Source organism: Melospiza georgiana, chromosome 2 (genome assembly GCF_028018845.1).
Source record: "Melospiza georgiana isolate bMelGeo1 chromosome 2, bMelGeo1.pri, whole genome shotgun sequence".
Classification (NCBI taxonomy): Eukaryota; Metazoa; Chordata; class Aves; order Passeriformes; family Passerellidae; genus Melospiza; species Melospiza georgiana.
The window spans coordinates 85,744,451-85,763,261 of record NC_080431.1 but is presented as its reverse complement, the minus strand read 5'-3'; the positions used below and the strand labels follow the sequence as shown (position 1 = coordinate 85,763,261).

Sequence of the window (18,811 nt, the reverse complement as noted above, 5' to 3'; positions counted from 1 at the left end):
CTGATGACGCTCAGCCGGGGCCCGGGCTGGGGCGGGAAGGGGCGGCCCGCTTTCCCGGCTTTCCCGGCTTTCCCGGCTTTCCCCGCTTTCCCCGCGTTCTCCGCGTCCCCTAGCCCCGCGTCCCTCGCCGGCGCCGCGGGACGAGGATGAGGCTGCAGCTGCTCGGTGCGGGCGGCGGGCGGCTGGGCTCGCTGGCGGGGCTGGGCCGCGGCGGGGCCGGCGCGCTGGCGCTGCCCGGCTGCCTGCTCTACACGCGGACGGGCGCGGCGCCGCACCTCAGCCACGACACCCTGCGGGAGGTGCGCGGCGTGCCCGGCGTGGCGCACATCGCCCTGCCCGCCCTGTGAGTACCGGGCCCGCTTGCCCAAAGCAGGGAGGTGCGGGGGCGGGGTAGCAAAGGTGAGGGGAAGGGAGCTGGAGGGCTGCCTGATTTTTAGCGTCTTTAGGCCAAACCCATCGTGGTGACTTCACAGTCATCGTCCTGAGGTGGGCAGCAGGGCGAGAGGGGTGATTCTGCCCCTCTGCTTTACTGACACCCCACCGAGAGTGCTGCATCCAGCTCTGGAGCCCGCACCGTGGGAATGATGTGGGCCTGTGGGACCAGGTCCTTTGGAGCACCACAAAGATGCTCAGAGGGCTGGAGCATCATTCCTGTAACAATAGGCAGAGAGATTGGGGGTGTTCAGCCTGGAGGAGAGAGCCTTTTACCAGGCTTCTGATACCTAAAGGGGGATTAGAGGACAGATGGGAACAGATTTTTAACAGAGCCTGTTGTGGTAGGATTAGTAGTAATGGGTTTAAACTATAACAGGGTATCTCTTGTAATGAGGGTGGTGAAACACTGGAGCAGGTTACTCAAAGAGGTGGTAGGTACCCCATACCTGAAGACTTTTAATGTAAAACTGGAGCAGCAAGTAACTTTCAAAACTAGTTAAATTGCAACCAAAAGAAAAGATAACATGGTAAAGCTTGTGCAGCTGTTGAACAATGTGAACACATTAGTGATGGTCCCCAAAAAGTCACAGTATAGCTTCATGCTCTCCTCAAGTCAGTGGTCCCTGGTCAGTGCAGGTGAAAGTTTTACTTTTTTGCCACAGAATTATGAGTGCCCCAGGTTGTGAGCTGTGATTCTAGAGCTCTGTGACCCTGGCATTTCATTCCATCTGGCCCTGCTTCACTTCCTGACAGCTGGATGGCAAATACCAGCTCAGTGTCAGACAATGCATAAGTATGGGAAAAAACCCTTAGTTATGAAACCACCAATCTCTCTAGACAGTTGCCTGCTTAGTTAATGTGTTCCTATATCTGGATTGCAGGGCAGAAATTCATGACGTCCTAGAAGAGTATAAAGAAGGAGCTGCAAAATTTATGGGTAAAGTACAAGTACTTGCTTGTATATCTGAGAGATGATGCAGGTGGATCCCACTAGAGCATGTTCAGGTAGTATAGTAGGCAGAAAGATGTAGGCTTTGCACATTTAGGGATTTTCTCAATCAAAGTGGCACTAGGGAAGACTTGAAATTGTATGTTGTCACTAGTATGGCAAAAAATCCTTCATTTAGGCAACAGAGTGATGATGTGTCTGTAATTTCTATAAATTACAGACAGTTCTTTGTGTATGGAATCTAGCACATTTTACAAGAAAAAAAATGAGTTGCCTAGGCTTGTTTTGTTTGTTTTAAAAATCACATAAAATTTTGGGACATACATTTCATTATGTATAAAAAAAAATTATGGGTTGGTTTTCCAAAGGAAGTTTGCACCCAAATTTCAATAAACCATACCTGTTTGGAGCAACTTACTTCTTCAAGAAAAATTGAAAAATGTATTTGTCTGGAACTTCCTGGAGGCTTTACCAGTTTCAGTGACTATCTCTGAAGAGGAGGCTGTATGTCATGGAGGCATACTGTCTAGCTCTCTGACATTTGAAACCTCCAGTCCAGCAGGGATGATAAATTTCTCATTTGTGTAGTTGAAACATTCTCTAACCCTCCTGTTCTCACTCTTTTGAGGGTGGTGAGCCACTCAAGTTGCTCATGAATGTCTCATCCCTGGAAATGTTCAAGGCCAGGTTGGATAGGCTTTGAGCAGCATGATGTCCCTGCCCATGAGGCATGATCTCTCAGGTCCCTTCCAAGCCAAACCATTCTATGATTCTACTTTGTCCTTCCTTAAAAGTTCTAGGCTTGGGATTGTTGCTAGTTTGTCTCAAGTGTCAGGTGTCTCCAGCAGTTATCAGTTGAGTGGCCAAGTGAGTCAGCTGTTGGATCTGGAAAATTTTAATAGGTAGAGTATTAATCAAGAAGTAACATAAATAAATCCCAAAGCAGCTATGCAGGCTGCAGAACCAAAGAGTGTTGTTTCATGGTTAGTGCTGCTGCTGCTGCACTCTTCTCCAGGCAGTTAGTAAAGCTGGGGAAGAAATCTCTCTTCTTTGGTGCTGAGAGATGAACAATATTTTCTTCGTCAGAAAGGGTGTATTTGTGTGGGGGACAATACCCTGTTCCCTTTTGCAGATCTGCAAGCCACATCTTTGTCTTAGCTTTGCTGTGGTTCATGGAACTCTGCTCTGGACCTGTCTCTCTGTTTTCAGGTATGCCAGATGCTGTGATCTACTGCTCCCTCCATGACCCAGTCACTCCCTGCCCCTCTGGCTACAACACTAACAAGGTACAGTAGCTGTAAAGACTTGAAAGGGTCCACCTAAAGTTCCCAAAAGAAATCTGCCCATCCTCCCTTCATCTTTGTGGGTGTGCTCAGATAGCCATAAGATTAGCAAAATAAATCTTTGCACAAAGAGGATTGTCATTTACATGCTCATACCTCTAACTAAATGAAGCTTTACATGTTCTTATTGACAGCATGTTCCCTGGATGGTTCCTGAGCAGTTGAATGGCAATTCAGGTAGAAAGGAGAACTTTGGGCTACCATGGTGTTGTGGTTTAATTGGCAGTAAAAGAAAATACCTGTGATTTGGCATGTTTGCTGTACAAGCTTGTGCTCATGCCACTGATAAGCAGTAAATCTGAACCCCTGTGTGTTTATTTACATACAGCCTGCTACAGGCCCACAAAGGGGAAGGACATCAGAATTTTTGCAGGAGGGTGGCTCAGCAATCCAGGAGTGCACAGTTGCAGGCATTTGCCTGTTCCACCCCACAGGCACACACTACTGTGAAATCCACACATAGGCTGTTTGGGTAGGGCCACGTGTGGTGGAAGGTCACTGAGTGATGGAGGATAACTCCTGCCAGACAGCTGTCAGTGTGTATTCCTTGCTGCTGGGATCCAGGCTGAGCCCTGTCCCTCTGCAGGGAAGGCATTACCTGAAGCTTGTCCCACTGTTGTGCAGCTTTGAAGTGAGAGCAGCAATCTAAACCTGGGTGTTGGGAGTTTGATTCAGAGGTTTTTTGGGTTTTTTAAATAAGCTGGTGAGGATATCTGTCACCTTGTTGTAAGGCCTCCTGCAGCTGGATCTGTGCTGACAAATACTTATGAAAGCTTTTTGAAAGCCATGGGACAGAAAGCTCTGTGCTAGAAAGCCTAGCACTGGCTGGATTTAAATAATCACAGGATAATGCTCAGCTCTCTAAGCTGCATGGCTATTTTATTTATTAAAGCAGCTTTTTTCCTCGCAAGAACAGAATGAAGGTAACTAGATGTGATTACACTCTGCCCTTTGGCTCAGACAGCTCTGACTTTCCTCTGCCTGCCTTCACCAGCTGTTCCTTGATGCTCTCATAGTAAGAGTCAGCAGGTACTGTCTGAACATCATGCTGCTGCAGAGAAACATACAGCTGCTGTGTTTCAGTTATTCTGTAGATGCAAATTTTGGAACTCCTTTTGGAGTTGCTCTTTGTTTTTAGTTGGAAATTTGCAAAAAAATTTATTGCTTTGGAGACTTCTGGTTTTGTTCAAATTTGGTGAAATTGGCTGATAAGGCCAGAAGTAATCAGTATGGATGGATGGACAACAGGCACGTGGTATACTTGTGCAGTCCTTTTGGGTCTTTGTGGGGACCAGCCCAAAAAAACAAAAGGGCTTCTGCTCATATTTTTTGCGTCTGCTGATGAAATTCAATTTGCAAATTAGTATACATGAGAACTGCTCTGCTTAATCTGTCTGGCAGAGGCTAAGAGAATGTGTTTATACCCTCAGGCCCCAAAAAGTGCCCATAACACTCCAAGCTATATGCTGTTCCTGATAGCTGAAAATCCCTTCTCATTTTAAAAGGCATGAACGGAATTGCAGATGAAAAGAGCTGACTTCTGAAGGGCTCAAGCCCTTGACTTAACCTACTTGAATACCCCTTTAAAGTTTTGGAGCAGCAGTGTCACAAGCCAATACAACCAAAGCAATGGCCAAGCTGCACTCACAGATTAATTACAGATTCTCCAAAATAGGCTAAAGTGTGAACATTTTACGAATCTGAATGTTTAGTAAATTGAATGGTGACATATGCTAGGTGTTGAGGTAAGATAACCTCCCTGTCCACATGCTTTTGTCTTGCTGTAAATTCTTTTGAAGGTGTCACGGAGTAGCGATGGAAGATGGGGTCCCATGTGTGCTGGCACGATGGGAGGCATGTGAAGAGACAGGGAAGATCGTGTGTGAAATCCTCATGAGCCATTCCCTACATTGACTTGGTTTGGGTATTTCAGTGCCTGCTAGAGCTGCTGGATTTGAGACCTAAAATAACATGGGGTTTTAAGACTGAGTGTTTAACAAGCTTTTGTATTATTCCCAGACTGCATGGTTTATATAAATGCAAACATTCACATGTGTTCACATTCACATTATACACATTCACATGTGTTGTGAGTTAAGTGCTCAGAAGAGGAAGTAGTTTCTTGGGTTTGCATTTTGTACAGAAAACTAGCAAGTTGTATTTGCCATTGCAGCCTTTGCTGCTTTTTATAAGCTTTTGCTTACTTGACAACAAGTTTGGTGGTAATTCAAGCTTTTTTTTTTCCCAATTCTGCCATTAATTTGTATGATGAGAGGCCAGCTGCTCTATCTTGGATTTTTAAATATGGAGAAGTTAGTGTTGAGTGGGATGGTTTCACCAAAGAGTATCATAGACGTTTCAGTTCAGTCATTTATCTCCTTTCATTCATTGTACCAAGTGCAGCTGATTATCTGAGCTGTGCTCCAGGGGAACTTATCTAATGAGCTATCATTCCAGTAGCTGGTGTGTCACCAGACCAGTTCCTTCTCTCCTCTCACCCTTAAGATCTGCTGTCATTTGGAATTACTGTTGGTCCCTGTTCTCCCTGCACAGACGGTCTCCCTGTGGGGCAGCTCAGGGCGCATGGAGGTGACAGCTTCCAAGTTCATGGACATCCAGCGGGCCATCCAGCCAGACTGGTTCCAGTGCATCTCTGATGGAGACACCATTTCTGGGGAAGCTGGCAGAAAAAGAGCCAAGAAGTCTGTGGATAGGTCGCTTTCCTTCTTGGATATATGCCTTCAGCTGCAAGAAAAATCACCGGTAAGCTCCCCAAGATACTGAGGCAGTATCACTGCAAGTGCTTCTTGGTCCATGCTGTGTCCTGGACCAGCCCCAGGAAATTGTAGTAGGAAGTTGGGTCACTTGTAAATCAGAGAATGCCCAGCTTACAGTCCAGAGTGGGTATAACCAGTAGCACAGTGAGTTTTCCTTCCTTCCTTTAGTAAATTGTCTTCTGCACCAGGATCACCTCTGATCTCTACTTTTTGAGGGGAACTACATTTTAAGATTTTTCTTTCTGCTTTTGGGTTGTGATGCATGTCTTTCACTTACCTTATTATTAGATGCATTGGCAAAGTGGGATCTTCTTGTTCAGATTAAGAAAACCCATCTTTTTGCTCTGAAGTCCCCTTGGTTCCAAGTGAGGGAGAATTAGTAAGTGCTATTCTTTATTTCTTCCAGCAGATTTGAAACTTTCCTCCCTCTCAGTGAAAGGAGACATACTATTTGAGTCTGCACTACAAGAGAAAACGTGACAGGAGTTAGTGTGTGGGTCTCCTGAAAGGGAATTCCCTGTGACATCTGGTGTCTGTGAGAACCAGGATAATGGCACCTGCTTTGTATTTTGCACTGACACATCCATTGCTGAGACCCCTATCCATAAAAAGCCATGTACAAAAATGATGTGTGCTTATTGCCTTCTGTGGGGAGGTGGGAAGAGTGGCATCAGAACTCTCAGTGAGTTAGTGTCAAGGCCAGGAGCAGAACCTTGTCTCTACTAGTCTCATTTCTGCCACATGGACTTGTGTGGGGAATAGTTTTGCGTGAGATGAAACCCCATGGCTCTGGCAAGTTCCTGGGAATGTGGGGCTTAAGCAGCAGGCATCTGAAGTCTGGGCTGTGAGATGCCTTTCATGTCTTTGGCAGAGCATGCTCTAACACTTGTAGCTTTCTCCTGGGACAGGAACTACAAGGAAGTGTAATGTTTGGGGCAATTGAAGGCGGAGATGTCTTGGAAGAGAGGCTCAGATCAGCCAGGGAGACTGCCAAGCGGCCTGTGGGTGGCTTTCTGCTAGATGGCTTCCAGGGAAGTGCCATGGTCAAGGAGACCAAGTTGAAACTGATAGCTTCTGTCACAGCAGAGCTGCCAGAGGATAAACCAAGGTAAGTTGTGTGGGCAACATCCCAAGAAATCCATCTGTTCTATTATGAGGAGCATCTACAGGCTGCTGTGCAGTTTCTCTGTAGGAAATAATCACTGTATTGCACAGCTCTATGTGTGCCAGGCTGCATAAATTTTACCATTGTCAAGCTGCAGTCTTCAACACTTGTTTCAGATTTTAGCTGCAGCTGGCACCAGGCTTTGCTCATACTGTGGGTTTGAGGAAAAGTTTTTAGGAAGAGTTACAGGTAGGATATATCAGGGTTACTTGCATTTGGAGGCCATGGTTTACTTGAAGTTCATCTCAAACAAAAACATTATTATCAAGGTATTTTACAGGAACTTCTTCTCAGTAAGAGTGTAATTTTTCCAGTTCTCTCTGGCCTGAACTGGCAGATAGCAGAGAGGGGGCTGGCAGAACCAGCCAGTGTTTGCTACACGATCTTGGTAGCCAGCTCTGTCCTAGTACCTGAGGCACTGAGCCTGTGTGCTACCAGGGTGGTACAGGCTGGCCCAGAACAGTGCTATTCTCTTCTTGGACAGTCTGGGGTTCACTGCCTGTCTGAGTTGTTAGCTGTGCCCATCACACCCATGCCAAGGACTGGACAGGAGTGGCAGCTTTCTTAATCCTTATAACTGACTTACAGTAACTAAAGACTTCTTGAAAATGTGTGCTAATATTTGCTAGTGGTTCAGAAGTGTAGGAGTTTCTTTATTGGTTTGAGCTCGCTGGATTGTTCTTACCAGAGCAACCAATACAGAAATAATATGGTTGCTTTTTTCATCATTTCCTGTAAAGAATGACTGAGGCCCCCCTCTGTTCCTGCTTCCCTCTGCTTGCAGACCATTGCTCTGACCTAATGGTGTTTAAAAGGAAATTAAATGCAAGAGCACTGTGTCTGGTGCTGTAGCTTGTTCTTGCTCAGGGGTGCCTGGGGTTTGAATTTTCCTGACAATTAGGAGGCTTGCTGTGTTGTTGCTGTTCTGTCTGGTTGAGCTGCTTTAAAAGATCCCCTGGGAGCATTGGAGTCCAATCTGCTCAGCTAACCTCAGAGTCTACCCGTACATCTGGCTCATCTATCAGATAGTTTGCTTGTCTTGTTAAGACAAGTGTTTCTGACCTCTTGGTAGGAAGAGAGCTGGTTAGCCCCGGGAATCTTGGAGGTACCTCACGTGAATTTCAGGCAGCCATTGCTCTGGAATCACCCTTGCCATTCTGGCTGGAGAGGTTGTTCTTCATCTCTGTTCTACCCCAGCATGAAATGCTCTAGAAGACAAGCAGTTTTTGTGCTCCACTCAAGAAGTGGCTGCTTTTTGTGTGATTGTAAAATGATCTTATGAGTGTACTCTTTATAAAAAATCCTTTCATGCACCTAAAGGGGCTGAAGTTACTTGATAAAATTTGTTTTCCTTTCCAATAGCATAGGAACCCTTGCAAGGACAAATGTTTGTCCTTACCTGTGCAGAGATGAGTTTCAGCAAGGCTTTGATCATATATGCAGAGCTACTGTTTTGACTTTTGCATTTCATTTTCTCCCTGTCATGGGAACCTGAAACATAAAACACTCATGCTGTAAACTTCTCTTCTTATCTGTGCTCATCAATTTAATTGGAGTACTTAGAAAAGTGACTAAAAATGGCACCTTGTGACTTCATTTATCAGCCCCTGTGTATTTTCCTAATTATCTGTTTAGCTCATTGCCCTACATTAACTTCTACTGCTTTCAGCCTATGCACCTGCAGGAGAGCAGGCACTGCTCTACTCTCTTACACTTCACCCACCCTCGGTGAAGCTGCCAACTAAATTTGGCTGCCAGCAGGATCTCTATTACCACTGATGGCAATCCAGGAAGAGCCTGGCTCTTAATGCCATGTCTCAGGAGATGTTACAGCCCACGTTCTTGGGTAAATCATTTGAGCAGTTAGAGTGTAAACTGAAGGGAAGACTAAAGCAAGGATGTTTTCTCTTTCTAACAATGTTTTTCATTAGTATGTTCTCTCCCAGGCAGTTTTCCAAGTGCTATAGGATGTGTCTGTCACCTGAAGGAATTGTATCTTTGACCAGCCATCTCCTGCTGTCTCTGAGACTCTTTTAAAGCAGCTAACAAGCAAAAGGGTCCATGTGTCTGGGAATTGGTAGCTCATTGGGTCACAAACATGATTAAGGAAAATATCTGTTCTATGGCACAGATGTTAAGAATCTAATGGTATTTATGTGTATGTGAAAAAAAATCACATACAAATCACTTCAAACACAATGAACAGAATGGGGTTTTTCCACAGTAAGTGAGGGGTTTTTGCCTGTCTCCCAAAGGGCAAATAATGAAAAGCCTGTTATGTGCTGGGTGTGTGGGAGGCGGGGAAGCAGAAGCACATGGAATTCTGAGTGATGACTGTTAGCAGTTGCAGAGATAAGCTGCATGTGCTGTGCATGACGTGGAGGTCTTTTCCTTCAGGTACCTGCTTGCTTCTACTCAGAATATTGCAGATTTTTCTTCCTGTGTGTCTTCTACAGAATCATTCATGGTGTAGGCAAACCAGATGAGGTGCTTGAGTGCATTGAAAGGGGAGTGGACATTTTTGAGAGCTTCTTTCCCTTCCAAGTGACGGAGCGAGGCTGTGCCTTGGTTTTCAGTTACAACTTCCATCCAGATCCTGAAGCAACAGGTAGGCTTCCTGATGGTTGTTATAGGGTTTGCATTTTGTATTGTGGTAAGCATAATTCACACTTGGGAGCAATCTGTATTTGAGGGCTTTGTTCCTGAAAAAAGTGCAGTGACCACTGGAAAACCTGGGATTCCACTACCACATGTTGCTTTTGAAGACAGGGTGCTTTGGTGTGATATCTGTTGAGTAAAACTTGAGGATTCTGAATGTCTCATTAGCCAAAATATGATGATTAAATATTTCTTAAACACCTCCTGAATAGAGGGGTTTTAGTTTGACACCGTTGGCAAATTTTATGTTACTGTTAGCAGTGAAGGCTGGACCTATTAAGTGGTCTCTAGGATTAAATTATTATGTGTCTGTTGTAGTAATATATTTTTGAAGTTCTTTTTTCTAGCTCTCAGAAGTTTCCCATTTATTTGGGCAGTTTTCCTCTCTGTCCTTGCATTCATAGGTTTATATCAAAACCAAAATGCTCTGTTCATTATACTGTGAGATGGGAATGTGTATCATCCATTAAAGCACCTATCAAATGTGTTTCAAGCAGCTGTTTTGTTTTGGCCTCTTAAATGTTTTTAATACAGGGAAACATTTCACATTTTTTCTCTTGGGTAGAACCTAGTGGCTTTTCATGCCTGGATAATTCAGAGCCAGCTGAATAGAACAGAACACCTTGTTTCTTCATGCTGTCTGCTTTTTTTTTTTTAACCCTTTTCTTTGTTTGTTGTTCTTTATCTTGTCTTACTTTATCCTTAAGTTGTGAGGCTCTGGGTAATGGCAGTGGTTTTGTCCCGTGTCCGTTTTAAACACGGTAGGCGTGGATTATGCAAACAGTAATATTGGTATTTCAAGATACATCTCCTTCTCCTTAAGAACAAACTCAAAAATGCAAACCTATAAAATCATGGGATAATTCTTTATTTTTCAGATAGATGCTGAAAAGGCAGATGTTGACCCACCTCTTCTGAATTAGTGCTACCAGCCTCTTTTGATTCCAGGGGGTTTTTTTTAAAAAACAAACCAAGAGGCATCTAAATCTCTGAATTATCACAGCATGGAAAGTATAATGAGTGAATGCAGATGAGTTGCCTGTCTACTCTAACAAAATCTCAATAAAATCCATTTGTTCAGGTGATAGCATTCTATTCAGCATGCAGTTCAGACAAAATACTTTTGACATTTTATAAAGAATTCAGCTCAGTAGAGCAGCAAAAAGTTATACTGTTGTTTCAGCTCTAACTTTTGATTTGTTCTAGTTGATTAGTTTTCACTTGTCTCTTGCTGTTTTGATCATCTAAAAGTGTATTTGTGTTAACTAACCTACAGCAATTAAAGTAAAATACCTGCTTTCTAGAAAAGAGAGGTGGAAACTTGTGGCAGGAGTTTTCAGCTGGTAAGGAAGCAGCAGAAATATCTCCTGTAACGTTGCTACCCTTGCTCTGCTCTTGCTTTCTGTTCTAAGGCTGTTTTTTTTTTAAATTTCATCAGTTTTAACACAAAATGGGATCCAGGACCTGGAGAAGAATGGTGCTCAAGAAGACCAGGAGGAAGTATCCAAAGCTGATCCAGAAATGACACCATTTGAGATATCTCTGAAGGATAAAAAGTATGTGAGTTTGTGAGGAGGGTATGTGTGACTAAATATGATACTTCAGTCCTCTGTATTTATTTGCAGCTGGTCAGCAGCTGGATGAGAGACTTCATAAAACATGAGGCTGTTGAAGAGAGTAATTCTGGACACTGAGCAGATAGTGTTGGACAAGCATTCTGGCTTGTTATCAGGCAACAGCCCAGCTCTGAAAGCTCTGTCTTGCCTGACCTAGAGCTAGGGGTTTTCTGATCATTTATTCAGCAAATGTGGTCATCATTATGTCTCAGCTGAAAGACCATAGGTTCACAAAGGTGGTCTGGGAATCACTTTGTTCTTCCACATCTAGCTTGGGTTGTCTTGAGATACTAGATTTTATTTTAACTATGGAGACCCTCTACTCTCTGACTCAGTTTGGGCAGCTGCAGAGCAGTTCTGCAGTATCTGGATACTTCCCAAAAACTTGGGCCATTGTTACCACTTGTCCTTCCTTCTCTTTGTCACAGCTACTTCCAGGCTGTCTGAGTAGACAGTGGTGCTGCTTTGCTCTCCCTGTGAAATGGTGCATCTCACAGTGGAGTGGAATACTGTTCTGTGAATAGTGGGATTTCTAAATCTGTGGTTTTGGTGCCTTTCCCCTTCATACACTGTGTGATAGCTGTCTTGCGCTGCAGCTTTTCTGCTAGGGAAGGCACAGATGGGGCCTCTCTGCTGTTAGCTGTGAAGTAGTCAGAGTTATTCTGGCTTAAATGTATGGCCTTTGGGCTCTGAGGTGAGTTCTGGCATGAGGAGGCCTGGGGCTTTCAGCAGCCATGGCCCCACCATGGAAGGTGTGGGAGTTACATGATCTTTAAGGTCCCCTCCAACCCAAACCACCTCTGATATCTGATGTCCTTTGTGCCCATGATGCTCGTCTGAGTTGTCAGCAAATCTGGATTAAGGACCTCAGCACTTTAAGGCTTAGGTCCCTGCAAAAGGCCAGGTGGTTACAGGGGAACTCTTTATTGCTTGGATGGCTCTTCTTAGCTGTGATGTTACCCACCATTGCTTGTTCCGTAGGTACCACGATGATTTTGGCCCTGTGCTGGAAGGATGCAGCTGTTACTGCTGTCAGAGGCACACCCGTGCCTACGTGCATCACCTGCTGGTGACCAACGAGCTGCTGGCCGGTGTCCTGCTCATGATGCACAACTTGCAGCACTACTTCGGCTTCTTCGGTGCCATTCGGGACGCCTTGAGGGACAGTAAGCTGGAGCAGCTCAAGGAGCTTGTCTTCAGGCAGGCACTGCAGAGACACTGAGCTCAGAGAGGACAGAGGAGCCTGCAGGCTGCATCCTTATCCAGTGGGACTGCATCACCTGGACCTGGCAGTAGTAAAATGCCTTTAAAATGCCTTTTTTCCTTCCTGGAGGGACCTGAAGGAGATGTGTGAAGGAGATCTCACTTCCTGGTGGGCAAGGATGATCTTGTTCAGATGCCTCTTTTGGTTAATTGGCTTGGTGCATTCTTGGTGGCTGGAAGGGCCTGGACAATTCACCAGTAAGACCAGTGTGGATGGGTTTGCTTCAGATACTCACTGTTGGTTTCCCATGTGCAAAGACAGAGTAATTGAACTTGTGATTGAGGATAAAGCAGGGCATATACTTAAAATTAATCCAGCTGCATGGAGACTCAGCAGCTGCTTTGGGACTCTTGTTCCATACGCCACAGTAATTATTTTTCTAGAAAAAGCTAGTGGTGTCCTAGTCTCTCGTCATGTATCCCCTTAGTAAGAAATCCCACCTCAGTCTTTAAATACTGTCCTTGTAACCATTGCCAGCATCTGTGTCCTTGTAAAGAACTGACTGGAAGTGCTGCTGTGTCCAGTGGCACAAGGGACTTTGTGTGTGCTCCTCTCTCAGGCCACCCGCAGTGCAGAATGTTCCCTGGGCCTGGAAGAAGTCTGCAACCTCATCCTGGCCTTGAACACCCCTGCCTCAGGGGTCCTGTTCAGTAACATTAGAGCCAGAGAGAAAAGAAAGTGTTTAATCCATGTCCTGCTGTAGGGCTTTTTTTTTTTTAACTCTGCACTTTTTTCAGATTTCACTCCTGTGTTAGCACATGGGTGACAATGTCTGTATCATCCTTTCCAGCCACCCTAGCACTGGTCACAGAGCAGGCTGCACAAATGTCACTGTGCAATGGAGCTGTGGAAGGGAAGTGTCATAGGAAGGGACTTTCAGAAAACATTCTGGTGGGTCCTTGTTTCAGAGTATGACTTAGTTATGTTACATTCCTCTTACTCAGTTGCAGTTTTTTACTGTCCCTCACTGTGGAATCATGGATTTAATAGTTTTATATTTCAAAGCAACAATAAAATACATTTATTATTTGTTTCACTGGCTCCTCAATGTGTGACAGAGGTGGTATACCAGAGAGTTTGAACTCAAGAAGGTATCTCCTGAAAACTTGACCTAGCAGCCTAATGGAGGGCATTATCTGGGAGTATCCTGCCATGGAGCAGGTTTCCAAGTAATTTGCTTCAAAAGAATGTCATAATAGACTTGGAAGTGTTGAAGAGAGCTGCCTGTCCTTCTCCCCATAAGGACTCTACTGCCTTAATTAAGCTTGAAAAAATACTATGCTTTACAGCCTTAAAGCCATTAAGGATTAATCTGTAGTTTGCTCTTAACAATTTCTGCAATACTTTAAGATTATAGTACCTCCCATCAGAATGACCTTACCGTAGAGTATAAGAGGTTTTTAGTTTCCCTGTCCCTTTGGGCAACTACACAAGGTTGTCATAGTCCTTTATGCCATTCCAGCTTTACACACTCTGTTGTACTAACTACACTTCTGTTCCACAGGATCCTAAAGAAATGGTGCAAATGCTGCTCTACTGTTGTCTTCAGACAGATTACAGAGAATGATTCAGCCACAGAAACGACATAAAATACAAAATTGCAATCCTCACTCCAAGTAGTGCTTTGTGGTTGTTAAAACTGATACAGCACTGGGAAACTTGGAGGTGGTGTCCTGGGTATACAGTGGGAGGTAGAAGGTCTGCCTAACTTAAAGGACAAGAATTCTAAAATAAAAATGGCTTGTGTTTCTTTCAAGAGGAATGCAGTGGTAGTGCATGGGACCTTGCAATGCTTGTTTCTGCAGCACCTGTTTCTACAACATTTGCAAGTGCCTGTGGAGAATCTTTTGGGAGGGGACAGGTTTTGAAACTTCTCATTCACTGACACTCCTGTATCCACATATTGAATCACTGAAACGCCTGAGTCAGCCCAGCCCTCGGGCACCAGGATGGTTTATCCAACAGGTCAGTCATGGTTGCTCTGTGATGACAGACAGGACAAGGGTTGCAGGTGGTTGTGTCCTCCTCACATTTCCTGCATACTTTTTAGGTTGGTAACCTTACTGCTAGTTTTGGAATTGCTGTTTATACCTTTTGGGGGCTACTTGTGATCACTCAGTCTCCCCGTCCTGCCCCACCTTTGTGAATCATTTGGGTTTAATATTTTTTCTTTATGTCCCAGCCTGGATGTCCTCAGGAGATAAACACAGCTGTACTGGGATCTTTGTGGCCTGCTAAGCTAAGTGCCAGTAACGTGCTATTCTCAATAACCCTTTTCTTCTGGCTTTCCAGTCCTTCCAAACTGCTGTGTTATGGTTTTCTCCCAGTCCTACCCATTAGGCTTTCCGGTTACAGTTCTCTGCTTAGCTTTTATATGTGTGCACCTGGGTACCATGGCTGCACAAAGTAAACCACTTCATACTGGGCAGAATTTGACTAGCTACATCATTCAGTGCCTAACAAACACAAACGTCACTAACCCTGAAACCATCTCAATGTGTTGTGTTTATATAACTTCTCAACATATCAGTCCTCTTAGTTCACACTAAAAAATCAGCAACATTTTTCATGCTAACTTAAAAATTTTTTAAATCTATTTCCAGGCAGAGATCTTAATTTCTTTCAAAAACAGAATTCTTGCCCTAATATGGGGATGAAAACTGCATGAAGAAAGCTAAACTTCCCGTGGAGAAGTGAAAATTGAAATTAATAAGGAGTGGAAAAATGTCTGTGCTAAATTAACTTCACTAAGCACAGAAGACTGCAAAAACATCCTTGACTGCCATCCATCCCCAAAGGGCAGAATATAAAAGAGCAGAGCAGAATACAAAAGAGATGGTGTGTTATAAAAACATTAGACCCTCGAATATCTTTTCCTTAGCAACCTTTAGTGTAATCTTCCCCTTAACAAAGAAAAACCTTTCACGCTGATGAGAATAACTGTCAGGGCCTCATGTTAAGGCCTGTGTCTTTCTGACCACTTCATCAGTATTCTGCTCAGTAACTTCCTTCTTCCAGAGCTATTTTAATGTTGCAGACTCTTTAGCAGTTTCAAAGGTATGCTTTGAAGTGTATTAAGGAAAAAAAAATCAATTGTCTTATTACAAAACAGTCTTCTTTCCTTCAGGGTTCTAATTCCCCCCCCACCACTGTTTATCCACCCCATCCTGTAAATCACCAGGACAGTGTCCAAGACACACACAGTGTATATCCAGCCTTCTCTGACAGTTTCCAAGTCTGCTCCTCTGTGGCTCTACAGGATCACAGGAGATGCCCAAGACTGGAAATGTTTCAGCAGGGTGTTCAATTTATTTCTATATAAAACTTAAGGAGATACCTTCTTGAGTTCTTATATCTATAAGGTCCAGCGGGTTTTCAGATCATGGGATTTATGTGCATAGAAAATTTAGTTCCAGGTGTTTCAGAGGTGCCTTTAAGCATTGAGTAGCTTTATTCTTTCTTCATCCCAAACCCTGTTGGGTTTTGATTCACAATGTGAGGTGGCAGACAAAGGGCTCCAATAAAATGTTGAAACCGTTCTTTCAGTAATTTCAGAGCTGTTTCCTCTGTGATGTGGAAGGCATACATTGAACAGATGATGGTGCAGGCCAGTTAAATGGTTTTATTTGTAATTCTCTGGAGTGATCTACATAATGTGCTAGGGACCTCATCTCTTTCTGGTAATGCAGCACTCCTTTTTACTACTGAAGATATTCAAGCACATTACCATCCTTTCTTTTGCACATTCTGTAGGCATGACAGGACTTTTCAGACAAAAAGAGAATGAATTTAAATCCCTTCGAGAAGTTGGATCTAGACTGGTAAAGTTGGTGCTGGGACAAAAATGGTGCACTAAAATGTTCTTGCTTCGCTGTTGCTGTTGCCAATGTGAACGGTGTCTGTCACAGTACACAGTCTCCTCCCTGGGAACATATTGACTTGGAAAAGCAGCACCTTTCCTGCCTCACAATGAGGTGATGATGAACTGCCTGACTAAGTCTACATCTGTTGTCTGTATGTTTCAATTACATTGGTCACATGAAGGAGCAACACAATGGGATGCTCTGCCGTGCTGACACAGCTCCTCCAGCTCCTGGCCTTGCTTACTGCCCATCATTGCAAAGTCTTTGGAGAAAGCCTGCTCTGTTCCCAGCTATCTGTGTGTCTGAACATCTTGCAGAGCTCTTTGGGAAGCAGTTTTGGATGAGAAGGGGTGATGTGGTTAACCAGGATTATTTCAAGCCTCTAAAGCATGAAAATCTAGGCATTTGTTAAGTGAGGACCAAAGGTAAAGGAATTATAAATAAAGGCATTTGCATCTGCCAGACAGCTCAGGATTAACCAGCCTTCTGTCTTCCCTATGCTTCTGCTGCTGTGTAAAGCATGTTCTGGCTCAAGGGAGTGGCCAATGCACTGGGAGAGGCAATGGCAGTGGTTCACGCAGAGGCTCTGCAGGACAAGGTGTATCTTACTGCCCATACCTGCAGAGTTGGTTGATTTGCAGGGTGCTGATCAAGAAAAGACCTAAAAACTACGGCACTTCTATGCAATGGCCCAGCACAAACTTTCACAAAGAAAGGAGGGTTCCAAGGCCCTTTGGCCAGAGTCCCTGGACCCATCGCTGTGCTCTATGTGTGACACCTTGTGCTCTTGAGCTCCTGGATGTGTTGCAATGCATGACACGAAGGTGGCTTTGTAGCAAGGCTTTGTCTTCACAGCTCCCTCCTTCCACAGGAGAACATCTGGTTTGCCTTTTGATGAGGCAATCAGGGGAGGTATTGAAGCAGCCAGCATCCTGCAGGAAGTAAGCAGAGTCTACAAATCTGTCTTGAGCTTTTTTGTACTGCCCTTCCTGGGCCAGAATGGAACCATCTACAGAGTAATGTCAACTGGTACTGTGGTACTGTGTGCTGGAAAACAGCTGAAGAAACCAGCCCTTAGGAAAGCCAGATGCTTTCCTCAGACAAAGCTGAACTGGGATGAGAGAACAGACTGGCAGGGAGCCGAAGCCTTTAAAGGGATGCAGCCTCTTCAAGAAAGGGAACAGGAGATGGAGCGTCTAGGAGGAAGGAACATAGGCAAACAGGATGATTAGGATTTGGCAAGGCCAGCAAAAAAAAAGGAGTGGGAGCTGTGCAGTATGTCTGTGGGTAGCACTGCCAACATCAAGTTGCAGAAGCCACTGGCATGTGCCTTTTCCCATCCCTTGTTTTGTGCACATCTTGAGGAGGAAGAAGCACTCTGTTGTGGTTCAGGGAAGTCAGCAATGGCTGCAAAAAGGCAAAAGGCCACGGAGCAATGCTGGTAGCCTTCAGAGCTGAGGCTGACAGAGGTACTCAGTGCTGGACTCAAATCTAGTACCTGGCTCCCCTGTTGTCCACAGCCAGTGCCATCTCAAATATTCCAGGGAGTCCTGTAGCAACAACCATCTGCTCACATCCCTTGACCTCACCCCCACAGAGAGACAGAAGTGCTGCTGCCTCTCACCTAAGGCAGAGCCAGGTGAGCAGTCCACCTGCACCACAGCCCCTCTGCCCTGACATGGGATGGCAGAAAGAAATGTATTTTTGCTTCTGTCCGGTGAAAAGTGGTCTTTATTTGGGCTGTTCAATTTGCAATGCTCAGAGCTGTGCAGTAAAACTTATTAAAACTGACAGGAGTCCCCAGGGCAGGAAGCCAGAAAGGTCCTCCCCACATCACCAAAGATACAACAAGCCTAATGCTTGTCTCACGGAGATGCTTAAATTATTATACTGAAATTAATTTTTAATTATGTTCATTTTCTTCTTTGGCCCCAGGGGTTTTCTTTGCCTCACATTTCCAGAGGCATTCAGGGATGAGACCGGTGTCTGGCAGGAAGAGATTTACTCCCAGAATCACAAAGGAAGCTCAGGAGAATTCCTGGCCTGGGCCTCAGAGAAAATCTATCCCTGTTGAAGAAAGGTGTGGTTGGCATCAGAGCTGGTGGGCTCCTGATCTGACACTTGAGGCAGTAAGGAACCAAGGAAAGGTGGCATGAGTGATGCCATGAAGGCATAACAAGAAAGGTCTCTGCTATGTGTTAAGATTGACTATGTGGGGAGTAACAGAGAATAACTGGATCAGTGGCTTTTGAGATTGAAAGGCAGCATTGCTCTGGGATGCATCTTCTACATCCTGTTCAATGCCATTCATCAAGAAGTACTTAGCTGATGCTGACTTTGAAGAAATAGAGTTTTGAATCCCTCACACCTTGAAATTCCTACAGTCTTGTGAGCCTTCCTTTGCTCATAAGGCAGAAGGACAGGTGGAAAAATACTGCCAGGAGATGACATTGTTATGTCAATAAGAATTCATTATTGTCATTAGATAAGGAAAAACACACTTCAGGGGCTCATTCAAAGGCTCATGCAGATTTGGGGTGCTTGCATTGGTCAGAGAAAGAACTGATGAGCCCATTCTTCTTGTTGGATGAGCCAGGGGTATTTGACAGCCAGGGTCCGTCACTTTGTGACCAAATCATCACACACTTAGCTGAAACTAATCAGATTGCGACTGCTGTCCTCTGGGTTGTCCACAAGTCCTATTTGTAGTTCTGAGTGTCACCATATCAGCAGCCTGCAGG

At 44.6% G+C, this 18,811-nt stretch overlaps 1 protein-coding gene across 2 annotated transcripts; it reads left to right on the top strand.

Annotated features, from left to right (window-relative positions):
* The first annotated feature begins 69 nt into the window (after positions 1-69).
* On the top strand, positions 70-13,243 carry QTRT2 (queuine tRNA-ribosyltransferase accessory subunit 2). 2 transcript variants are annotated; one of them, XM_058018822.1, is made up of 8 exons: positions 70-343; positions 1,317-1,372; positions 2,594-2,670; positions 5,281-5,490; positions 6,413-6,612; positions 9,126-9,277; positions 10,766-10,883; positions 11,925-13,243. In XM_058018822.1, exons 1-8 carry the CDS (start codon positions 147-149, stop codon positions 12,163-12,165), a joined length of 1,251 nt encoding a protein of 416 aa, XP_057874805.1. In that variant the 5' UTR covers positions 70-146; the 3' UTR covers positions 12,166-13,243. The 2 variants fall into 2 exon arrangements, with proteins under 2 accessions (XP_057874805.1, XP_057874806.1); XM_058018823.1 differs by lacking the exons at positions 70-343; positions 1,317-1,372 and adding an exon at positions 3,976-3,979 and having other exon boundaries at positions 2,627-2,670; positions 5,233-5,490.
* The last annotated feature ends 5,568 nt before the right edge of the window (positions 13,244-18,811 follow it).